Here is a 24,414-nt window from a genome sequence, read left to right as displayed (position 1 = left end):
AATAATTTTCTGTGTGTGCTGTCTTTATCAGGTCTTTGACTACTTGAGTAAAACTAGGCTTCTCAATATTGAAAGAGCTAAGTTTTGGTCAGAATTATGTAACCTATATTTGCCTGTGAAGTCTCTAGTTAACTAGGATAGTTAACTAAGTATTGTTTCACAGTGACCTATGATCCTATTTGATCAAGTCTTTTAGAACATTTTGATATTTTTGACGAACTTCGCAAGAATCAAATTCTAAATGAATTCTTTTTGACCTCGAACTATCATCTCAAATTTGTTCTTTCTCCTTATAAAAAGACAGATGTTGCACTAGTTAGGCTTATTTGGTATGTTAAATTACATGAGAAGCATTGTCAGGGGCCGGCCTGGTGGCTCAAGCGGTTAAGTGCGCGTGCTCTGCTGCCGCGGCCCGGGGTTTGCCGGTTCGGATCCCAGGTGTGTCCCCACGCACTGCTTGGCAAGCCATGCTGTGGCGGCGTCCGATATAAAGTGGAGGAAGATGGGCATGGATGTTAGCCCAGGGCCAGTCTTCCTCAGCAAAAAAAGAGGAGGGTTGGCAGATGTTAGCACAAAGCTGATCTCACACACACACACAAAAAAAAGCATTGTCAAATAAGTGGTGATAAACCTTCTTAGGTTATATTTTATGGTAAATGTTATTAATATAAGTGTACTAGAAACTGTATGAAGTTTGAAAAAATCTGATATAGCCTGGTATAATGTTATCACTTGTGATTCTAGTTATTATTTTAGAGTGTTGTGTGTCACAGAAATAATCAAATTTCCTTATAAATTCCTTTATAGTGAGCTCTCATCAGATCTTTTAACAATGGGCACTTTTTAAGTCTTTTTTCATTTTACAGACAGTTATTATTTTACTCAGATGCTTTTGCAAAAGTGTTCCTTCAAAAGTACTTCATCTTCAAGGAGCTTCATGGAAAGAATTTTGACAAGTATAGGTTTCTGATAACTTTAAGTTCATAAAACTGAACTGGTAAGAATTTCCAGAACTAATGGAAAACTGGATTCAAGCAGAGCAAGCATTAATTGCATGGGACTACCTGAATTGAGGAGGATGATTATAATTTTATGACTTCTTATTTGAAACATTGCTGGTTCCTTAATGTTTTGTTGTTCCAGATTTAAGGAAACCTTTTGTCTTAAGCTACCTATGACTTACAGCAATTTGGTAAAGTATACCTTTGTAAACAAAGATAAAGCATTTACTTTTTCTCCTTACCTGATCCCTCCAGAATTTGGAAATTCTTAAGTATTTTTTTCATGGCAATATAGTTAGTTATTTGCATAAGTTCAATGAGAATCTGTTCTCCTTGTAACAGGACAATTGGAAATATTGTCTAACTGTGGTTGACTTTACGGAACCAATAAAGCTTCTTGGGAAAATTGCCCTGCTTACAAGATTCCAACAAAGTAGTCTTAAAAAGAGCTTATGTGGTCAATTACTATTCTTGCTGCACTTATGTAAAGAATCAGCCCAAGTTTAATGCAAACAAATTAGTTTTACTGTGATTATCTTGGTAAGAAATGGGGGTAATTGTAGAGAGAAAAGTTCTGTTGGCACCTTTATAAATACTAGATTCTAGTTTAATTGTCTTTGAGGTTTTGTTGTATACGTGCAAACTGGACTGGATCCTAAATTACTCTAGTTTTCTCAAATATCTGGCTACAACTCTCCAAACTAATGTTTCCAGTTTTCTCCCAGCCTTCTGATTTGGAATCACTAAGAACGAAAACTACCCTTGAATCTCCTTGGAAGGGACTATACCATGTCCTCCTCACTACCCGGATGGCATCCAAACTTCGGGACTTGAACCTTGGATACACTCTCACAGCTAAAGAAAGCTCCACCTGACACCTGGTCTTGTACAGATGCTGGGGACCTCCAGATCAAATTGACCAGGAAGAGAAGCAGCTGATATCAGTGTAGACTGCTTTGACCCAACACACCAGTTGAAGACTTTCTACTTTAGCTAAACATGAAACTCTTTTCTTTCTTTCTTTTACTCTGGCAATTGGCCTGAAAAGATAACACTATCATCCTTATCTGCCAGGCCGTTGCTAAGGGGGGTAACCTCTGGAATTTAGAACAACATTTTATTTCAGGCTAGGAAAAAAACCTAAGTGACCCCTGGCTTGAAAAGGAAAATGCAACAATTCCTACAAATGAATCCATCAACAGTGCCACCTTAGTGGAAGTGGTTTGTACCCCAACAGGATTTATTTTTTGTCTGTGGTGCTTATCATTCTTCTTGGGCCTATAAATAACTAGATAGCTGGTACATAATCGGGCAATGCCTCTTAGGTCATCTAAGCATGCCCCTACCTGTTCACAAACAGACTGAAGACACTTCACTGGTCAACTCTTCTGAATTTATATCATTGAGATAAAAAGACCTACTAGGAGGCATTTGTAATTCAGAATTGGCTCCCTTTGACAGATCTCTACTTCCTTGGTTAAGAGTAAGTGTAAATGATGCTATGATCAGGAACTTCTCCTTAACTCTTGGAAGCATTGCAGAATCCACTGCTAAAGCAATGGCTGCCTGGCAAAAATCCTTAGACTGGCCAAATGTGTTTATGACAATAGTATTGTCCTTGGTTATCTTTTAACTGAGCAAGGAGATATCTGTGCTGTGGCCAGCCCCGCCTGCTGAACCTAGATCAATACTTCAGGGGAAGTTGAAACTCAGTTATGTAAGATCACTGAGCAAGCCACTTTGCTTAAAAAGGTGACTCCTTCAATGGGGTCTTTCTTTCACTTATTTGATTTTGGTTGATTTGGGTCTTGGGGACCATGGCTCCAAAGTGCACTCCAGTTGTTGGGAAATATCCTGCTTATAATTATCATAACTTCCCTGGAATGCCATATTCTCTCAAAAGCCTTAAATGTGTGTTCACAGCTGCTAACCACCAACCAAATTATCTCCCTAAGACTGGAACATCGGAAAAGAAATGAAGAAAATGACTGACTTGAAAATTGCGAGCCAGAAGTCATAACCTGTGAATACCACAGAGATTCAGTAAAAAAAAAACAACAAAAAAACACCCACAGGATCAACAAAAGCTGTGAGAACTACAGAGAAGTAGCTGAGAGTGGCATTAATGCCTTAAATTTTGATCACATCTCTCGGTTAGGCTGAGAGTTTGGTCAAAAGGGGGAAATGTTAAACAACAGGCCAAAGTGGAGTCACTTGTGCTAAGCCCCACGTCAGCAAACCAAGACTTCATTGCAGCTCTAGTCTCTCCCAGGAGTGGAATTTTAAACCAATCAGTCTGGAATTGCCTGATCAACACTAGTGAGGTCATCTGCCTGATTAGACCCCTGCCATTCCGGCCCCTAGGAGAAGGTGACCTGCCTGAAACAATCCACTCTTTGTTTTTATAACTTTCCCATTCTGCCCCTTCTGCCTATAAAAACCTTCCCTTTTGTACAACTCCTCAGAGCACCCTTCTGTTTGCTACATGAGAGGCTGCCCGATTCATGAATCATTAAATAAAGCCAATTAGATCCTCAAATTTACTCAGTTGATCTTTACGCTGTAAAACACCATAACTGTGAGTATGCAGCTTTCAGTGAGTTCTGTGAGTTCTTGTAGTGAATTACTGAAACTGAAGTGGTTTGGGGAAAACCCTGAACTTGCAACTGGTGCCAGAAGTGAGGGAAGTCTCATGAGGACTGTGTTCTCTCAGTTTGCAGTGGGCTCAACTCACAGTATATGTATTTGTTTTGTTTTTGTTCACAGTTATAATGCTAAGTACCTAGAACAATTTCTAGCATATAGTGGGCATTCATTAAATACTATAATGAATAAACGAATGAAAGTAGCTGATGGTATAAGTAAGAAACTAAGAGAAAATTTATTTATGAAATCTAATGTTAAAGAACCATGTTGAGAAAAGCTACCAAATAATGCATAATCAAACCTTTTTTATTATATTCTGAGTAGTATTGTGATGTTTACTGTCTTCAGAATGGTTGCCTGTCAGTCACAACTCTTGGAAGTCTTTGGGATTATATATTATGTGTTTATATTATTAAGGAGTCCTAGGGGTTATGTCTTTTCAGTTTGTAGGACTCACCACCAGATGGTGATATTTTTATTAGGTAACAAGTAGTTTTTGTCTTCAGATACATCAATTTATAGAGAAAAGATTATGAAATATGGCATTTATTAATAATAAGAACAATATAAGGATGCAAGGGTAAGATATTTAACTATGCACAGGATACCTGTAAGGGTATTTCCTATACCAGAAACACACTTTTACAACCATAATCACTTTAAAGACTGAGTAGACTGTACGGGTGTAGCTTAACCTTCCCGTCTCTCAACAAGGGTTGGGAGGAGCCCTGGGTGCTGGAGCACAGCCCCTGTAGGTTTTCTTACAGAGTCAACTCTGTTGGCCTGGAGTTTGAAGTGCTATGGGTTGGTAACATGATGCTGATTAGCCTTTCAAACTGTGACTTTTGGCTAAATAATTCTGGTATTGTGTCAATATAGAACTTTTAAATGTATCCATTGTATAGTTAATTCAACAACCAAGGGCAATTAAATGGGAATATCCTAGTTTTTTTCAGTTTCCCCAGTGAAGAGAAAACAACACAGGAGGGAAATGGGGGATTCCTGTCTTCCAGTCCACTTGTGTGCTCTTTAAATCTTGATTCCATCGTTGTCGTGTCTCCATTTGAAGTGCTGTGTAGTTATAAAGGATTTGTTTGTATTTAACTCTATTATTTTCTTCAGTTTTATTATGATTCTGTTTCTAATTTCCTTGTTGCCAGAAATTGTACTTTAAAGCAGCAAAATCACCTTTCTCTTTTATAGAATTATACATCTAAATATAATATATCAAGCCTGTCTTTTACAAAGCATTATTAGAATATTTAACTTTTGCTTTTATAACAGACATTTAATGCTGTTGATTTATAACATCAGATTGATCTGGCCGTTTGTCATTGTGTTAAAAAAGCCCTCAATTTTGGGACAAAAAGTCTTTTTAAATGTATTTGTAACAAGAATATATTTAAATTGGAATTTATATGTTATGCATTATTTGAGGCTTGCTTTACAGATGTTACTAATGGCATTACTTTTGCTCCCCAAGTTTAGAGAAGGAGATATTGAGAAGTTGAATGAGAGTTAGGGAAAGTCCACTGAGATAATTATTTTGAAAATGACTTCTTGGTGGCAAAAAAAAAATCTGAAGATGAAACAATCTGAAAGCCCCTGTCAAGCAATTTAGAATTCTGATTAAATATAATGAAATAAAAACCAAAATAAATCATTTAAAAAAATAATTCACTCAGTCTGTAAATAGTAAATAAGATATGTGAGTGAGGTGGGGTGCACAAAGTTTAAGACCATGTAAAATATCAACTCAATAACTCTGGAAAATAAATAGTACATTTAATATACATTTACAGAAATATCAGAATAAAGTAATTTGAAGAAAAAAATCACTTCATAATTTTTGAAATATGTTACTAATATTCTGACAATGTGATTCCTGCATTTTTGCAATGTAACACATTTTAAAATTAATCTTGAAATGTACACCTTACAATCATTTAATAAAAAATATTGAATTGTTTCTCTGCTTGAGATACACAGGTCTTTGGGAAAGAAACTAAAAGCACCTATTTGGAATAATATTTGAACTAAAATTTTCTGTGCTTCCAGAATAGCTAAGAAACTTTGCCAAATCTGCAGCTTTAGAAACACTTTTATTTTGCACTTAGAGGATTTTCCTCTGCTTTCCCCAAAAGTTTGTTACTCTAGTTGGGTGCACTTCACAGAACTTAATCTGGCAGTATTTTCCCGCAATTTCCATTCAAATAAACAAAACAATTCTAGAAACAATGATGTGTACATTTACAATCTTTTCCAATAATGTTTGCACCAAGGACTACTTCTAATTCCACTTATAACACACAACAGAATCTTTTTAAGGGCAGTCTTGACATACTGAAAAGATGAAAGGAAAACACTGTTATATTTAAGAGAGAAAGAAAAAACATTCAGTAAACAATTTGTGTTTTATAGAAATGAAGGAAACAACTATTTACAGACCACAGACATGCGTGTTTTGAAGTTGGAAGCTAATTGGCCATTTTACACCAGAATATATTTCCTGGACATCAGTGTAAAGCTAAAGCAGTCACTGTAATAAGTGTGTTTTGCTGGCACATCTAGGCAAGATGCTTCAAAGACACCTTGAGATTTTGCTACATTTCTTCCATTCCCAAAATGTCTTTTTTCTCCTTGCCAAAAGTAGGTGTAGAGACGTGCATGGGGACAATATATTCATTGACTTTGTGCAGCCTTCTGTTTACTCTGAGGTTGACAAACATAGGCAAAAGCTTTATAAACTAGGCCAAGATTTGATTTAGAAAAGATCTTTAGAAATCGGATAAGAAACAAAATCTTTTAATTAGCACAGTGTATGATCTACAGGTAACACATCAAAAGCACTTAAGTGTTTGCACTCGTTCCAGCTGTTTATTAAAATAAACATAGTTAACAGTAAAGCTAAAATAATTAAGAGTAACTCTGTGAAGCTAAGGTGAACTGACAAATGCGAAAGGAAATGCAGTAGCCTTCAAGCAGAGGTGTTGGTTCAGCACTTGGACTTGCAGAGCTGCCCTTGCCTCTGTTAGACCGGGGAATCACTAGCTCCCCCGGCTCTCCCTCTCTCTCTCCCTGTAAGCTTTATTCAACAACTGGATTTCCTCCTGGTAGCCGTCCCTCTCCTGACGCTGCCTCTTACTGTTCTGCCTGTGTGCTTCCACAGTGTCTGGGATGGAGATGTTGATATCACCATCAGGATTGCTTGTGGGTAAGAAGAGAGAGTATGAGGCTGTTTCCCCTAAGTCACACGAAACGAATCTGTTTTCTTTCCGTGAGTAGCGCAGGGATGGAGATCTGACCTGTGTGGACGACTGGCTGATGTTGCTGATGATGGACACACTGTCCAAGGCCTCTTCATTATCACAGATTTCAAGAACTTCCAAGTGTATTTTCACACTGGTGTCCGCAAATGTGGAGGGAGAATCCTCTAAGTTTGGTTCATGGCCAACACTTTTGGATCGATAGACTTCTATTTTCTTAGAGGCTGGGGTTATTTTTTGTCCTTCTGCGCTTACCTCATAGGTAGACAGAGATAGGGTTTTCCCTGTAGGTGCTTGGAGAGACACGGTACCCTGGAATGCACACAAGGGGATGGCCAGAGCACCACCAGAGCGCTGGGGACAAAAGCAAAATCGTTATTGTTGAGAACTAGTTATGTTAGCGCTGCCTAAATAGCTACGATAGATAGAGCCAAAGGTTAGCAGCAGTTAGCATAAGGGAAGCCATCCTGTAGAGGGGACCATGGAGAAATTATAAATGACCCTGCTCCACAAGACGCCTGCTTTGCTTTTCAACAATGCTTTAGTTTGCATGTAGCCTGGATCAGCGTGCACCTGCTTGTTAGAAATACGCACACTCGGCTACTTTCTCAGCCTTGGCTTACACAGAGACCTCCCTATCGTGATAAGGCAGTAACTTTGTTCTTTAAGTTTCCCAGGAATGTAACGACCTCCAGAAAGGAGCCCTCTGCTGGCATCCGTCACAGGTGACAAGAAAAAGGGATGATCTGGCGTCTCAAGGACTACAACACCAAATGGTCACATTCTGAGACCCCCTTTCTTTTCAGCCCGTTTGCCCTATATAACCGCTTCAAAATTTTGTAGTTTTAAGATGGTTCTTTAGGACGCTAGTCCACCATTTTCCTCCTTGCTAGCAAGTTGTAATAAAAGACCTTTTCTCTCCTACCACCTTGCCTCTTAACTGTTGGCTTGTCTTTGTGTTGAGTAGAGGACCCCTTTTTGGCAGTGACAGTTACTCAGACAGGGGCATTTAGAAATTCATTTTACTCATGAAAATGGTATAGTTCTTCTATTTCAAACCCATTTCCCTAGAATCTTTTTACAGATATGGGATTTAAATTCTTCCATCAAAGCATCATAGCTCAGTTCCTCCTGGGTCAAATACAACATCCAAATGAGAACAGTCAGGAACCTGTCTTCGAAGATAAGGGGTGCACTTTCACAGTTTTAGGCAAAATTTGTGTATTAATGGGCAGCAGTACATGTTTCCAAGGGCAGAATTTTGGCAAAAATTGAATGCATATTTACAATCTGGAATTGCTTTTCTATTTTCGTTGCATATTCAGTTACGTTAAAAAGTTTGCACGGGTTGAAAGAAATGCAGATTGTATTATCAAAATGCACTTTTCTTTTTTCTGTTTAGTATGCCAGAGAGAATGCTTCTGAAACTATGATTCAGATTAGGTACAAAGAACATCTCAATCGTTAGGTTGAGCACAGAGAAGAGGAACCAAATGTTACTGTGCTACAGGGTGCTTACTTTTCCACTGAGAAATCAGTCATTATAAACCCAATAATAGAGAACTCCCTACTCTCTGCAAAAACTTGCCTGAAGGTTTAAACCTTTTGTATTATATTTAAAACTTTGTATATTAAGATGTTTTAAAAACTGTACTCACCAGTGAGAAGTGCTTAAGAAATGAAAATGAGACCAATTCTTATAACAGTCTGTCCCTTATATTGTTGATTCATGCCTTCATACTTTCAGTTGACTCCTTTTTTGATTACACATTAGTCTCGGAAGAAGATAGTAATATGCCAAACTTCTAGAGCAGTGGTTCTCCAAGCCAAGTCCCCAGACCAGCATCGTCAGCATCACCTGATAACTTGTAAGAAATGCAGATTTTTGAGCCCTCCCCCAGACCTGCTGAATCAGAAACTCTGGGGTGGGTCCAGCAGTCTGTATTTTAACAAGCCCTCCTGGTGAGCCTGTTGCATGGGAAGGTTTGAGATCCATTGCTGTAACTAAAGAATTGTAGCCCAGAAAAGAAGAGGAAGGAGGATGGTTAACAGACCCTTTGGTACACCTGTCTACCACCTATAAAGCCTGGAGTTACTCACTGGACTGGCTTAAATGTGTCTTTCCACCAGGGGAGTTGGCAGGAGGGTTCGTGGCATTTTGCCAGTCTAGATGATCAACCTCCCCAGTTTGCTTATGACTGTGCCAGTTTTACCACTGAAATTCCTACATCCCAGGAAACCTCTCAGTCCCAGGGAAACCAGGATGGTTGGTCACCCTGATTTCCGTGGGTGTTTTGTATCTGGACCTATGAGTGGCTAGAGGAAGCCCAAGACCAGAGTCCCTCTATTGGAGAATAATTTGGGTTCTCTTCTACTTATAGAAATTTTTAAGGGAGGATGCACCATGAGCTTCATTCAGGGGCCTTCATGCCCCACTCTTTGAATTTAGGGACCACAAAAAATACAGTCTAGGATGTGTGAGACACGTCATCAGTCTTTCCCAGTTATTCTCTATGGAGAAGTCTTGAATTCTGTTTATCCATAAGGGGACCTGAGAACCTAACTTTAGGGCCTTGTACCCTACAGGGCCAGAAACTTTGAAAACTTACACTATAAAGTTCAGTTTACCCTTCTGTTGAGGCAAAGAACTTCATCAGCTTCACAGATGTGATGCTGACTGAAGTAGGAGAGACAGAGGGACAGTACTTGGGTTCATTACTGTACCAGAGCATTATTTGAGTGGTGGCAACTTTGGGCAAAGTGGAAGTGGCCTTCATTTATTTTTTATTCATCCATTCATTAAACATTTGCTGAGTACCTATTATGTGCAAGATTCTGAGCTTGCATTGGGTATACAGATATACTCTCTCTTACTCAAAGACCCCACAGAGAATTAGGTGAGAAAGACTTGTGGAGAGACAAAATGAAAATTTCAGCTGTAACTGTAATAATAGATATAGGAACCTAGTTCTATGGGATCCAAGGAATGACCACCTCTGGTAAAGAGATTTCATATAGGGGTAGCATTTGAAACTGATCTTAAGAATCAAGAAAAGATGGACCGTTTAAAAGCCTTGCTTTCTGAGGGGTAAGTCATGAGTTAAAGGGCCAACCTAAAAACTTTCCATCCTCAGAAAATATTTTTGTTATCAAAGATGAAACATTTCTTTTTTAAGTCAAAATTGCCTGAAACATTATTTAGTCAGAAAACTCGTGTGCCATATAATAAGGTGAACTATAAATATAGCCTTCTTGATTCTGAGAGCTAGTTGATATGAAAGCTGACCTTCCTTAGGTTACACTGCGTTGCAAGAAGAAAAAACAACCCTGAGTCTCAGTGCTGAAAAACTTCTTTATAAGTGTTCTCTTTGATGTGGTACAGTTTATAAACAAAGTCCTGCGGAGTGTACCAGTTTAGAAAAGAACGATGCGATGAGAAAACCGAGTTACCAGATGGTGCCCAGCAGCACCGGCATGTCTGTCTCGGAAGACCCTTCCCCAGGACACCAACAGCACTGCCGTGACTTGGTGTGTACCAGCTTGCATCACGGACGGGCAGTTAATACAAAAGCAAATGTGTTAAAGAATTTTTTTGCATCTGATGTTATACATCCATGTAATGCAGATTTCAATAACCTTCCATGCTAACCTTATCTTAAGTGAACAAACAAGCTTTACTGAGTTACCAAGTGACAGCTCATTAAAATTAGCATTGGAGAATTGCATAGTGCCAGAGTTTAGCTAAGTATGAAGTCTGGTTATTCCGAAATAGCACACAAAGTCTTGAGTTATCAAAATTATTTTGTGAAATATTCTTATTCAAAAGGATATTCTCCATTTGAGAGTCATAGAAGTAAAGATACAGAGACAGATTATATAGAAACAGATCTGAGCGTACATCTTTATACTGTTAACTCAAAATTGGCAAGTTAGTTTCAGCAAAATGGTACTGTCAATTTAAACTAATTTTAATTTTACTGGTTATGAAAGTATTTAATTTATAAATTTGTTTTGGTTTTAGATTTATTTGTATAAGGACTATATGTATAAGGAGTTTATATCAAATATTGTTTGTACATCTTTAAGTAAAATCATAAAAATTTGATTTGACAGTGAGGTTCATAGAATTCTTTTTTCTTTAAAAGGGACTTCTCTATTATTTAAGTTAGAGAAACATTGCTCTAAGTGAGGGAGAAGAGGAGCTTGAATGAAAGGAACAGTAATAGGGATAGAGATTCAGGGAGAGAGCTGACAGAATTTGAGGAAACAACAGAATTTTCCGCCTCTTTTAGGGTATAGAAGGAAGACTACAATGGAGAGACATCAGAAACTAGGAGAACAGATGGATTGAACTGCTGTTACATGCTGGGCCTGGGTCAGCTGCTAGGTCTATAGCAATGGGATGAAGAGGCTGTCATATCTTAGCCTATAGAATACACAATGACCGAGCTCGTGGACAGTTGCATTTCCACGTGATTCATGCGACCCTGGACCCAGGCTGGAGTATTATGAATGTACAGAATAAGAGCGCTTAACTAGGTGGAGCGAGGGGAAAGGAGACCCAAGATTCCTTCCCAGAGCAGAAATACCTGATATCAATGCGACTATTCAGCATGTTCTAGAGGTCCTAGCTGGGCAAAAATCAAGAAAAAGGAATAAGAAATATAAATGTTGAGGAGGGAGAGACAAAATTATCATAATTTTCAGATGAAAATATTGTCTACCTAGAAATTCTAGAGAAGCAAATCTAAAAAAGAATGTGGGAGTTTAGTAAGGTGGCTGAATTCTAGGTAAATATTAAGACGACAGTAGCAATTAGCAATCAAAAAATATATTTTTAGGGTCGGCCCCGTGGATTAACCAAGAAATTTTGGAAACAAACCAATGAGGTGGATTTGCAAACAGAATACGGAGCTACAGTAATGAAGACAGGGTAATAATGGCAAGATCTGAGGAGTGAAGGAGAGTCAGGAAACTGGATGAATGTGTCAGAAAGATGGCATTCCAAAGGAAGTAAAGACTCAGATGAGCTTTTACATATTAGTGGCTATCCATGAAAAATTAAATTAGAGTCCCTTTCATGTTGTATGCAAAAATGATTTCTTGAGTCTTAATAATTCTTTTTAAAATCCTGGGTGAAGACGACCTTTCCAAATCTGGCGTGAAAACCAGAAACGACAAAGTAAAGGAAGAACAGATTTTGACTGCAGACAAGCGAAAATGTCTCTGTAGAAACATATGCTAAGGCAGCGGTAAAGGGCAGGTGGCAGGCAGGGGAAACGTGTGCAGCACAGACACAGGGCAGTGGTTAGTAGTCATACACAGAGAGCATACCCAGCCGAAAAGCGGGCAGCAAAGTGGGCAGAACACTGACAGGAAGAAACACAAATGGGGACAGACGTGTGCAAAGATATCCAATTTCACCAGTAGTCAAAAAATGTAAGTAAAAACAATGCATCATTTTTAGCGTCTCGGATTGCCCTCTACCAAAAAACAAACAACAACAACAAAGAAGAAGAAGAAGAAAAAATAAAAGATAGATGCCATTTTTAAAGAGCATTTTGATTGTATTTGACTATAAAATAAAAACTACGTATACTTACTGGTGATCCTGTTTCTGTGAGTCAGTTCCACCACCAGATATCAACATATAACAGTGTTCACATCACTGTGGTAAGCCCTCGAACAGAAATAACCTAAATGTCTATCATTCGGAAAACAGGTGACTGAATTATGGTACAGTTCTGTACTGGAAATCTATCTTGAAACAATGAGATAGAACTATAAGTTCTGCCTGGGTAAAATGATTTCAATATGTTTTAAGTTATAATAACAAATTGCAAAACGATATATATAGTATGATACAGCTTTCTTGTGGAAAAGCACCTACCAGAAAACCCAGCAGATATACATATCTGGAATGAAAAATCTATCTATAGACACGCAAGCACACACACAGATGCATAGAAAAGACTGAAAGGATACAGACCTAACAGCTGTTTCCTCCGGGAAGGGATGGGGAGGATTTCAACTTTCATGTTTTGTATTTCTAAATTGTTTGATGATGGTGATGGTGATTTTGCTCATGGAAGTCTATTAGGTAATAGAGGAGGCAGAGAGTGTGAAATATTTCTAGAAGGGCATCCAGGATGTAGGGGAGGGATGAGTGTGGGTCACTGTGAGGGTAGTCAGCCTCCAAGTGCAGTCTGGGCTTTGTGTTGCATTGGGGGTTTGTGCTATTTTTAGGTTAGGAGAGAGAAGACAAGCTGGATGGAGGGTGCTGTCTCAAATCTGCCCTTATGGTTTGGTTGATTAGGAGTCCGAGTTGGGGTGTAGCTTATTTTCCATTCACATTTTAAAAGAGTAGAGAATGGCACTCAGGACAAGAAAAATAAGAAGTTTTAAATGATCAGAAAGGAAGGGGCCAGGGTCTGTAATGAGTCAGGTTCTCCTCACTGATTTTACTGGAAACACTACTGTACACATTTGAGTCCAAGAAGCTGTCAATGTAAACAGTAAGATCAAATAAACAATCCCACTTCAGAAAAAAAAGAAATACCATAGAACTGGAGTCACAAACCACAACGTAGCCCACAGATCTGCAAACCATTCAAAAAGTTCAAGAACAATTTCCAAAAGAAACTAAAAGTAAAAAGCAATAAAATCTTAAGAGAAAATTAATATTAATAGTGAGAAGGAGATAATACAAAAGACTATTAACATTGGTTTAATTTATCTTCATCTTTGTACGGTTGAATAGTGTCCCCTCCAAAATTCATATCCAGCTGTACCCTGTGCATATGCTTGTATTTGGAAATAGGGTTTTTGCAAATACAATCAAATTAAGATAAGGTCATACTAGATTAGAGTGGGCCCTAATACAATGACTGGTGTCCTTTTAAGAAAAGAGAAATCCAGGGGCCCGCGGTGGTGGCGCAAGTGGTTAGGTGCACGCGCTCCGCTGCGGCGGCCTGGGGTTCGCCGGTTCAGATCCCGGGTGTGCACCGACACACTGCTTGGCAAGCCATGCTGTGGTGGCATCCCATATAAAGTGGAGGAAGATGGGCACAGATGTTAGCCCAGGGCCAGTCTTCCTCAGCAAAAAAAAAGGAGGGATTGGCAGATGTTAGCTCAGGGCTGATCTCCTCACACACAAAAAAAGAGAGAAATCTAGACAGAGACTCACGTAGAGGGAAGATGGCCATGTGAAGAAGGAGACAGCGAGTGGACTTACCTGTCCTAAACAGAGAAGAAGGACCCTCCCCTAGAGCCTCAGAGGAGCCTGGCCCTGTTGACACCTTGATTTTGGACTTCTGGCCTCCAGAAATATGAGACAATAGATTTCTGTTGTTTTCAGCAAGCCATGTTTGTGGTAATTTGTTATAGCAGCCCTAGGAAACTATACAACATTTTATGCAAACATAAAAAATACATATGTAAGTAAACATTTTGTAAAGTCCTATGACTGCCCATTTTCTTTTGGAGACTGGAACTATGTGGCATTTCTGTCAAGTCTGCATAGAATGTAATCTCCACAAGGGAAGGGAATATTTCCTTGTTGGTCTTGATTTTCCGTGCCATCTATAACAGCACGTGGCATGGGCAGGCCCTCAAAAAATATTTGTCGAATGAATAAATGTGAGTGTGAGTGAATGAATCAGCAACATTGACCTTGTAGGCTTTTTAGATTCCATATTTTAACTTCCTAAAGGACAAAAAATAAGATCATGTTTTAAAAATACTGCTGTTTACAATTTATGTTTTGTATGTTAACAGCCCTATATAATAAATGATGATAGTTACAAGTGCATCAGAAGGTCATATTAGAACGTATTCTTTTTATAGAAATAGAATGTTATGGTACTCAATTGTATGTGGAAGTTTATTGCATGATAAAAAATGATAGATTCTCAGAGAAGATAAAACTACTCATTTCACAGTCTCTGCTTTCTTTCCATTTACAAGTCTGTGAATTAGCATATGCTGTCAGGAATAACGATAATCCATTATTGCTGCGTTCCTGAGCGTAGGTGGCTGGAGCTTTTGGATCTGGCAATGAAAAGCAGTGTCTAACCCTCACAGATGCTCAGGAGGAGGGCACGTGCCACGCAAACACGTTAGCACAAATGATCCACTGTGATAATGGATTCAAACTTACCGACCTCGGGTATATTGAACCTTTTGTTTCTTCACTATAAGCCTCTAGGTGAATTCAGGGTGAAATTACAATATAAAAGAGTTGTTCCAAATTTCTCTCCTGACAAGGTGAAGTATTCTGTTGATCATCCCAATCACTCAACTTAAGGAAGACGTATTACAGCATGCTGGATGGCAGCACTTCCCAGAGACCACGGAGTTCTGATTTCTCATCTTATCAAGGGAGAACCGACAGCCAGAGGGGTGAAGCCACTTTCCCAGAGTAGCACTGGTAGTAGTAATAGGACCAGGACTCGGAGTCTCAATTCCCAGTGCTCATCCACTACACCCTGTTGTCCCTTTCAAAGAAACCTGCTCTAGCCAGGGGTGGCTCATGGGTTTTCTGCCTCAGAAGCTAGAATTCTATGACTAACTCGTGAAAAATCCAAGTGAACAACAATTTTCATCTAAATTAAAATCCTATAGATGATCTTGAGATGATTTAGGTCACTTTTAGTCATCTAAAAGTACAGACATTGATGAATTAGGTCAAGCACACCCATCTAAGGTGGTTTGGGGGAGAAGCGAGAGGGACACTCACACAAATAGAGAAAGTGAGAACTTAGTGAGAAAAACAATAAACCAGACTTTTAATAATTTACTTTTGGAATTTTATTTAAAACTATGTGATTACTATATTTTCATATATTCAACTCCCAAAATATTCCTTGTGTCATCCTGTCACCCTGACTTAAATGTTTAGTAAACCAAAATAAAGAAAGACCCAGGAATTGCTCGAGGACAGGAGAGTAAGGGCAAGAAGACAAGGACCTTTATAAAGGGCCTACAATGTGCCTGGAAAGTGCCAGGTGTCCACTTCCCACCCAGTCCTCACAGACCTGTGAGCTGTAAACTAAGCTTTTCCTTTTCATGGAGGAAAAGTCTCACGACTGAGTAGCAGATTTAGGACTGATATTCTTCATAACAAACGTTTACTGATCCTGCACAACACAAGCTGCATACCAGACTTCTTACTGAGCACTTCACAGACATTTTCTTATTTAATTTTCACATCAGCCTTATAAAATGGAGACACTCATCATCACAATTTTATGGATGATATACACTCACGTATTGCTTAACAACAGGGCTCTGTTCCGGGATATGCATCGTTAGGCGATTTCATTGTTGTGTGAACACCACAGACTGTACTTACAAAAACCTAGATGGTCTAGCCCACTACACCCCTAGGCTACATGGTACTAATCTTATGAGACCACTGTCGTCTATGCCCTCTGTCGTTGACTGAACTGTCGTGATGTAGCGCATGACTGGAATTGAGTCGTGAGGAGGTAACTCAAGTTAGTAAATGGCATAGTCAAATCCAAACCCAGGATTTTCTGCTCTTAGCCATTCTGCTCCTTCCAGGCTTAGTGTTATGGGACAAAATATGAACAGCATGTCCCTCTCCTAATCCAGCTGGAACCCACAGTGTCCAATAGGAACAAGGGACAGAAGGGATTTATTCACATTAGGAAGGGAAGGGGGTATCGAGAGAAGATACCTAAAAAATGGTTTCTAAATAGGGCCCTGAAAGGTAATTCCATTAGGCAGAAAAGCAGGAAATGTACTCCAGGCTGAGGGACCAGCAAGAGCAAAGGCAGATGGAATTCTCGGGACAACACAGTGGAGGGAAATGAGAGTGGAAACAGAGGTCGGGCCCCGGGCTAGGAGCCCCGTACTCCAGGATAACAGGTTCTGATTGTATTGCACGGTCAAGGGGGACCGCAGATCTTTGTTTCCACAATTACGGGAAAGAGGGAGATTAAGATGTATGGAGTGTCTACTCAGTGCAGGCACTGCACATCGCACTTTACATACGACGTCTAATCTAACATGACAGTCCACCGGGGAGGTGAAATTATCTCCATTTTACAGAGGAGTAAGTTGAGGTGTGAGGAGGTTAACTAACTTCCTTAGGTTACATAGGAAGTTAAGTTTTGAACTGTGATCTAAACTCAGCTCAGATTCCAAGCTCCTTCCACAATGCCCCTGAAGGTCTAAGAAGATAACTGGGACCCTGTGAAAGACACTGGAGGAAGGAGGGCGTGGCAGCAGGGAGACCAGTGAGGAGGTTTCTAAAATCACTGTGTGCAAAAGAAAAGGGATCTGAACTTCAGTACTGCTAGTAGAGATGGCAAACGAGGGGCGGACCGTAGGGAATTGCAGAGCAAAACTCGGGACTGTGGAGGGCCGTGGTGAAGGACTGCTGTGGACTCACATGCCCTGCCTTTGGACTCAGTTGAGTCACTGTCTCGGTAATCCTTGCCTCTCTCAGCCTCGGGTGTCTCATTTGCAAAAAACATAAGGAATAAATGTGTTAATGTACGCAAAATGATTAGCCAAGTGCCTCACACAAAGTAGGTGCTCTGTGAGCATTAGCTGTTACTAGGAGGTGAGTAGGAGAGAGGAATCCACGTTTCTGAGATTTCTGGTGCAAGTGTCTAGTACTATTTGAGATAAGGCGCTTAGGAGACGTAGATAAGTTAACGCTCCTTTTACAATCTTCACCTCCTAATCGGCAGCATATCCCTCTGCAGTATTTTATTCTAATGGTCTAACTATACTAAGTAAAAGCCAGTGATTACCAGAGTGGATTAAAAACATACCTCAACTATATACTGTCTACAAAAAACTCGCTTCAAATATAATGACATAGGCAGGCTGAAAGTAAAAGGATGGAAAAAGATACAGCATGCAAACATCAATCAAAGGAAAGCAAAAATGGCTATATTAATATCAGATAAAATAGACTTCAGAGCAAAGAAAATTGCTAGAGACAGGGAGGATTATCATATAATGATAAAAGGATTAATCTACTAATCTATTAAGGAGACATAGTCATCCTAACTGTTTATACACCAAACAGCAGAGCTGCAAAAATACGTAAAGCAGACTGATAGAGCTGAAAGGAGAAATAGTCGAATCCACAACTGCAGCAGAGACTTCACCACCCTTTTCTCAATAACTGATAGAACAGCCAGATGGAAAATCAGCAAGGATGGAGAACACCATCAACCAGCAGGATTTAATCAACATTTACAGAAAATTTTATAGAAAGAAATACTTTTATTTATAGAAAACTGTCCAACAAGAGCAGAATACACATTATTTTCAAGTGCCCATGGAACATACACCAAGATAGATCATACCTGGGCCATAAAATAAACCTCAATAAATGTAAAAGAATTAAAATTTTACAGAGTGTGTTCTTGCCACAATGGATTCAAGGTAGAAATAAACAACAGAAAGATAACAGGAAAATCTCCAAACTCTTGGAAACTAAACTAAACACTTCTAAATAATCCATGCATTAAAGAGAAAGTCTCCTGGGAAATAAAGAAATATACTGAACTGAATGGAAATGAAAATACAACACATCAAAATTTGTGGGATGCATCTAAAGCAGTGCTGAGAGGGAAATTTAAGGCACTAAATGCTTACATTAGAAAAAAGGAATAGTCTCAAGTCAATAATGTAAGCTCCCACCTTGATAATCTAGAAAAAGAAGGGCAAAAAAAATTTCAAGCAAGTATGAGGAAGGAAATAAAAAAGATAAGAGCAGAAATCAATGAAATTGAAAACAAAAAGCAATAGAGAAAATCAATGAGACAAAGAGCTGTTTTTTTAAACAGATCGATAAAATTGACAAACCTCTAGCAACACCCACAAATTACCAACACTAGGAATGAGATATCGCTACAGGCTGCGGACATCAAAGGGATAACAAGGGACTACTACAAACAACTTTACACATTTAAATTTGACAATTAGATGAAATGGACCAATGCCTTGAAAAATACAAACTACAACAATGTACCCAATGTGAAATGGATGATTTCAATAGCCCTATAAATATTCAGGTAATTGAACTCATAATTTTAAAACTCCCAAAAAGAAACCTCCAGGCCTAGATGGTTTCACCCATCTAGGTGAAATGGTAGAGTTTGGTAGAGAAATCTACCAAACATTTAAAGGCGAATTAATATAAATTCTACACAATCTCTTCCTGAAAATAGAAGAGGGAACACTTCTCAATTCATTCTATGAAGCTAGTTTTGCCCTGATACTAAAACTAGACAGAGACAGTTACAAAACAGAAAACTACAGATCAATATCACTCATTAATATAGATGCAAGCATCCTTAACAAATACCCTCAAATGGAATTCAACAGTCAATAAAAAGAATTATACTCCATGACTAAGTGGAGTTTATTTCAGAAATGCAAGGCTAGCTTCAATATTCAGAAACAAGTTGACATGATCCACCCTATTAATAGGCTAAAGAAGTCACCTGATTATATCAATTGATGCAGAAAAGCTATTTGACTAAATTCAACATTCATTCATGATAAAAGTAGAAATAGAGAGTAAGTTCCTCACCTTGATAAAGAGCATCTATAAAAACCCTACAGCTAACATTACACTTGATGGTGAGAGACTGCTTTCCCTGAAGATCTGGAAAAAGGCAAGGGTGTCAGTTCTTACCACTCTTTTCAACATAGTGCTGGAAGTGCCAGCCAGTGCACTACATCAAGAAAAGGAAATTAAAGGTACACCAATCCGAAAGGAAGAACTAAAACTGTCAGTGCTTGCAGACAGCATGGTTGCTCTAGGTAGAAAATCCCAGTGAATCTACAAAAACTCCTAGAACTAATCCGTGGGCAATTCAAGGTTGCCTGCAGGCTCTTTTCTTTTTTTTTTTGTGAGGATGATCAGCCCTGTGCTAACATCTGCCAATCCTCCTCTTTTTTTGCTGAGGAAGACTGGCCCTGGGCTAACATCCGTGCCCATCTTCCTCCACTTTATATGGGACTCCGCCACAGCATGGCCTGCCATGCGGTGCATCGGTGCACACCGGGGATCCGAACCGGCGAACCCCGGGCCGCCGCAGCGAACCACGCGCACTTAACCGCTTGCTCCACCGGGCCGGTCCCTGCCTGCAGGTTAAATATGCAAAATCACTTGTATTCCTGTATACTAGCAATGAGCATAAGGACATCAACATTGAAAATAAAGTACCATTTACAATTGCTTAAAAAAGTGAAATACGTAGGTGTTAGTCTAACAAAACCTTTATAAGACTCACATGCTGGAAACTACACGACTCATGAAAGAAAGAAGATCTAAATAAATGGAGAGGTGTATCATGTACATGGACTGGAAGACTCGATAAAGTAAAGATGTCAATTCTCCCAAAATTGATATAGAGGTTTAACGCAATATTAAAATCCCATCAAATTTTTTTGTAGATGTAGACACGATTATTCTAAAAATTTTTATGGGAAGGCAATGAACTAGAACAGTAAACTTATTTTGAGGAAATTAATATAGTGGGAGTAATCAGTCTACCCAACTGCAGTAAAGCTACAATAACCAAGCCTGTGTCATAGGTGGAGGGGCAGACGCACAGACGAATGGAACACAATAGAGAACCCAGAAGTGGACCCACACAAATATGCCCCACTGCTTTGGACAAAGGTGCAAAAATAACTCAACAGAGGAAAGACAGCCCTTTCCACAGATGGTGCTGGTGCAGTTAGACATGCACAGGCCAAAAATTAACCCAGAACTAAGTTTCATGTTATATTCAAAAACTAACTCAAAGTGGATCACAGACTTAAATGTAAAATGTAAACCTATAAAACTTTTATTAAAAACATAGGAGAAAATCTTTGAGATCTAGGGTGAAGCTAAGCTTAGACTTGGTACCAAAAGCACGATCCATAAGAGGAAAATAGATAAATTGAACTCAATCAAAATTAAAAACTTTTGTTCTGTGCAAACACAGATTCTAATTCAGAAGGTCTGTGGTGGCCTGAGATTTTGCACCTACTGAAAGCTCTCAGGTGATGTGAGGCTGCTGGACCACGGACCACACTGTGAATAGCAAGGGACATCCGATCTGCAAGGCTCCTTACAATTCTAAAATTACATGATTTTGTGGGCAAATAGATTTTGTTAGTTTACAGTGTTAGCCATTTATAAAAGTAGAGGAGAGAATTCAATTTCAGTTGAAGGAATAATAGAGACCCTCCCAAAGCCTACTTTATAGCTAATACAATAAAAAACCAAATCTTATCTTTTCAAATGGCTTTAATGTATTCTAACGTTTTATTCAAATGACACATATTGCAAATGATGAACCATTCTGATGAAAAATGATCAAGTTTCAGCATGAATCTTCATTTTACATTGATCTGATGGCCAAAATGTCAGCTTCTGAAATGAATCTATCATTACATTTAAATTACTTTATTTTTTATTTATGGAAATTGGTATTCTCATATTTTCAATTCATACTCTTGGCTTTATCTGAGCCCATGAGCACAACCATCACCGGCTACAAGAAATCCTCTGGGAGTTGTGAATTTAAGTGTGTTGTTGCTCTCGGGAGTACTGGATAGGTTTTTCCATTCTCTGGTATAATAGAAACTAAATCTGTCTTGTCTCTAATAATGACATTTCAACTCAGATACGATGTATATCCAAATTCATTTCCATGGATTTTCAATTCTTTCTGTTTTTCTAACAAAATAAGTAATAAACTGTAACTCGAAAGGGAGCATGTATTGTTTCTATTTAGAAAAGTAATAAGATTTTATCAGGAATAAATGAATCCTAAGAAATGAAATAGTTTTTCTTAGTGATAAACACTCATTCAGTTGGATGTTGTATCAGTGAGGATTATCCTACTAAAAATGGTTGCACGAAAAAAATTTTTTCTTACCTCACTGACCAAAATTAGGTCAGGAATGAAGGTATATTTTCATTTGTAAGACAGTTTCAAAGGATAAATACCATGTTTTTGTTAAGATTACTATACTCCAGAAAAGGTGTTAAAATTCATATTGATGGTATTCATAAAAGTATAGAAGACAAAAATGTTGTTGTCAGACTGTATAATATAGTAAAAAGATCAAACCAAAGAAACAAACCTATGGAGACAGATGTTACATTAGGGGTATCCTGGGACAGAGGATGGTGATTGGCATGTGGGATCTAATTGGTGAGATGAAAATGCACTAAAACTGACTTATGGTGATGATTGCACAACTTGGTAAATTTACTAGAAATCGTTGAATTGTACACTTAAAGTGGAAGAATTATATGATATGTAAAATAGTCCTCAATGATTTTTTTTTCTGTGAGGGAGATCAGTCCTGAGCTAACATCCGATGCCAATCCTCCTCTTTTTGCTGAGGAAGACTGGCCCTGGGCTAACATCCGTGCCCATCTTCCTCTACTTTGTAGGGGACGATGCCACAGCATGGCTTGAGAAGCGGTGCACTGGTGCTTGCCTGGGATCCGAACCTGCGAACCCCGGGCCCCCGAAGTGGAGGGCGCACACTTAACCACTACACCACCGGGCCAGCCCCCTCAATAATTGTTTCTTGAAAAGAGCATTTGCCTGATATTCAGGAGACCCTGAAACATAACACCTGTTCTGCCACTGTATAAATAGCTGCGTAGGGCATGCGCGGTGGCGCAAGCGGTTAAGTGCGCGTGCTCTGATGCAGCGGCCCGGGGTTCGCCGGTTCGCATCCCGGGCGCGCACCGACGCACCGCTTGTTAAGCCATGCTGTGGCGGCGTCCCATATAAAGTAGAGGAGGATGGGAATGGATGTTAGCCCCGGGCCAGTCTTCCTCAGCAAAAAAGGGGAGGCTTGGCATTGGATGTTAGCTCAGGGCTGGTCCTCCTCACACACACAAAATAAAAATAAATAGCTGTTGACCCTAGGCCAGTAGTGTGCTCATTATCTGTATAAAAGGGGGGTCGGGCAGATGAAGCCCAAAGTACCTCTTGTCTCTTCCCATTTCCATATTCTTTAATTCTATTTTGGCAAAGTTAGCCTCAAAGAAAGCACTTTTTGTTCCTTGAAAAATATCTAAGTAGGGGTGCTCTTCTGAAAGAAATTAAAATCACAAAATCCTCTTTAAAAACTTGCCAAAAGAAATTATGGATCCAAGCCTCTTCAAAGTCCTCCCCTTTTTTATCAATAAAGCATTGTTGCTGATGGGACATTTTTTATGCTTTCAAAATATATGAAATCTAAGCCACCATGCACACCATCCAATGAAAATGTCTGCGGTAGGAAGACAAAATAGAAGAAAGAAAGTAAAGCAGATTATAAACCAATGTTTAGAAAGAAACATGTAAGGAGGGTTTAATGATGCTTTAAAGTTCTAATTTAAATCTTCAATCATAGGAAACATTTACCAAACACTACATATAGGTAAGAGACATGTAGAATCCTGCATATGGGAGTATATATGGGTTTGTATATGTGTATATCATAGATGTGTGTGTATAATAATTTATAGTTAACTTTTTCCTGATCATAAAACTAATACATTACTGCTTAATTTTTGCAACTAAAATAATATCTGAAGACCATGGATCAAGCAGTCCTTAGGTTATGGCAAATTAAGGATGACTTCTATGTGACTATAATTTTAAGAAGTTTAATCCTTTTGAAAAAAAGAATCATTCAACTCTATATGGCCTATATGGATATTACAAATTATCAAAATCAATGGGATTTTTTCTAATTTTTTGCAAAATTATTTTTTTTGCAAAATTCTCTAGAAATTTCTTTCATACTTATTATCTAGAAAATCATTTGATAAGTGTAATGTTTATACCTTGAAGAAAAGACAGTACATCCCATTAGACTCTGCTGCTTTGTGCTCTGTCAGTGTAGATAAGCTGGGAATTACATTCTCCAGAATCCCCTTCCTTGTATGCTTCCAGGTTAGAATTGACCAAAACGGGGGCTTGCTCGACATTTGGAAGGTAGAAACAAGGCAGCGGCCATCACCATCTGAAGCTCTTGTCATAGGCAGATACAGAGACAGAGAAGAGGTGTCTGGCAGGTGCCAGCTTGTCCTCTCCCTCTCCTGCTCCACATCCTGCTTTTCTTCCTGACTACCAGCACTGGTGATCAGCAGTGGCCCCAGATGCTTGGCTATGGACCCACAGAGGTAGTGGTTTATTGGAGGCAACAGTTTTTCATAGACCTCTGCACAAATTCCCTTCACGTTCCTACTTTGGTGGCTGCACATACCTGGTTTTTCAAGTTGATGGCAACTCCATCTCTGACCCCCCAACTTCTCTTCCAGATCTTCACTTGCCCAGCTTTCCCCACAATCCTGAATAAGTCTCTCATCCCATAACACACAGTGCTTCTGCTCCCCTGACTAAACCTTGACTGACACAAAATCCTAGTCAATGGAAGAGAAACCCCAACCTTACAGGTAAAAAAATGCAATGATTTAATTAACTCAAAACCCCACACACACT

General features: G+C 39.0%; 1 protein-coding gene across 1 annotated transcript in view; it reads right to left on the bottom strand.

The window, feature by feature from the left end:
- Nucleotides 1-6,694: 6,694 nt before the first annotated feature.
- Nucleotides 6,695-24,414, bottom strand: part of GPR149 (G protein-coupled receptor 149) — a 60,529-nt gene continuing 42,809 nt past the window's right edge. The window contains exon 4 of the mRNA XM_004442216.2: nt 6,695-7,267. Coding sequence (XP_004442273.1) covers nt 6,695-7,267 — 573 coding nt within the window. The remainder of the gene's footprint in view (nt 7,268-24,414) is intronic.

This window comes from Ceratotherium simum, chromosome 5 (genome assembly GCF_057802395.1).
Source record: "Ceratotherium simum simum isolate JZ-2026a chromosome 5, ASM5780239v1, whole genome shotgun sequence".
Classification (NCBI taxonomy): domain Eukaryota; kingdom Metazoa; phylum Chordata; class Mammalia; order Perissodactyla; family Rhinocerotidae; genus Ceratotherium; species Ceratotherium simum.
Note: the sequence above shows the minus strand (reverse complement) of the source record. Positions and strands in the feature narration are given on the sequence as shown.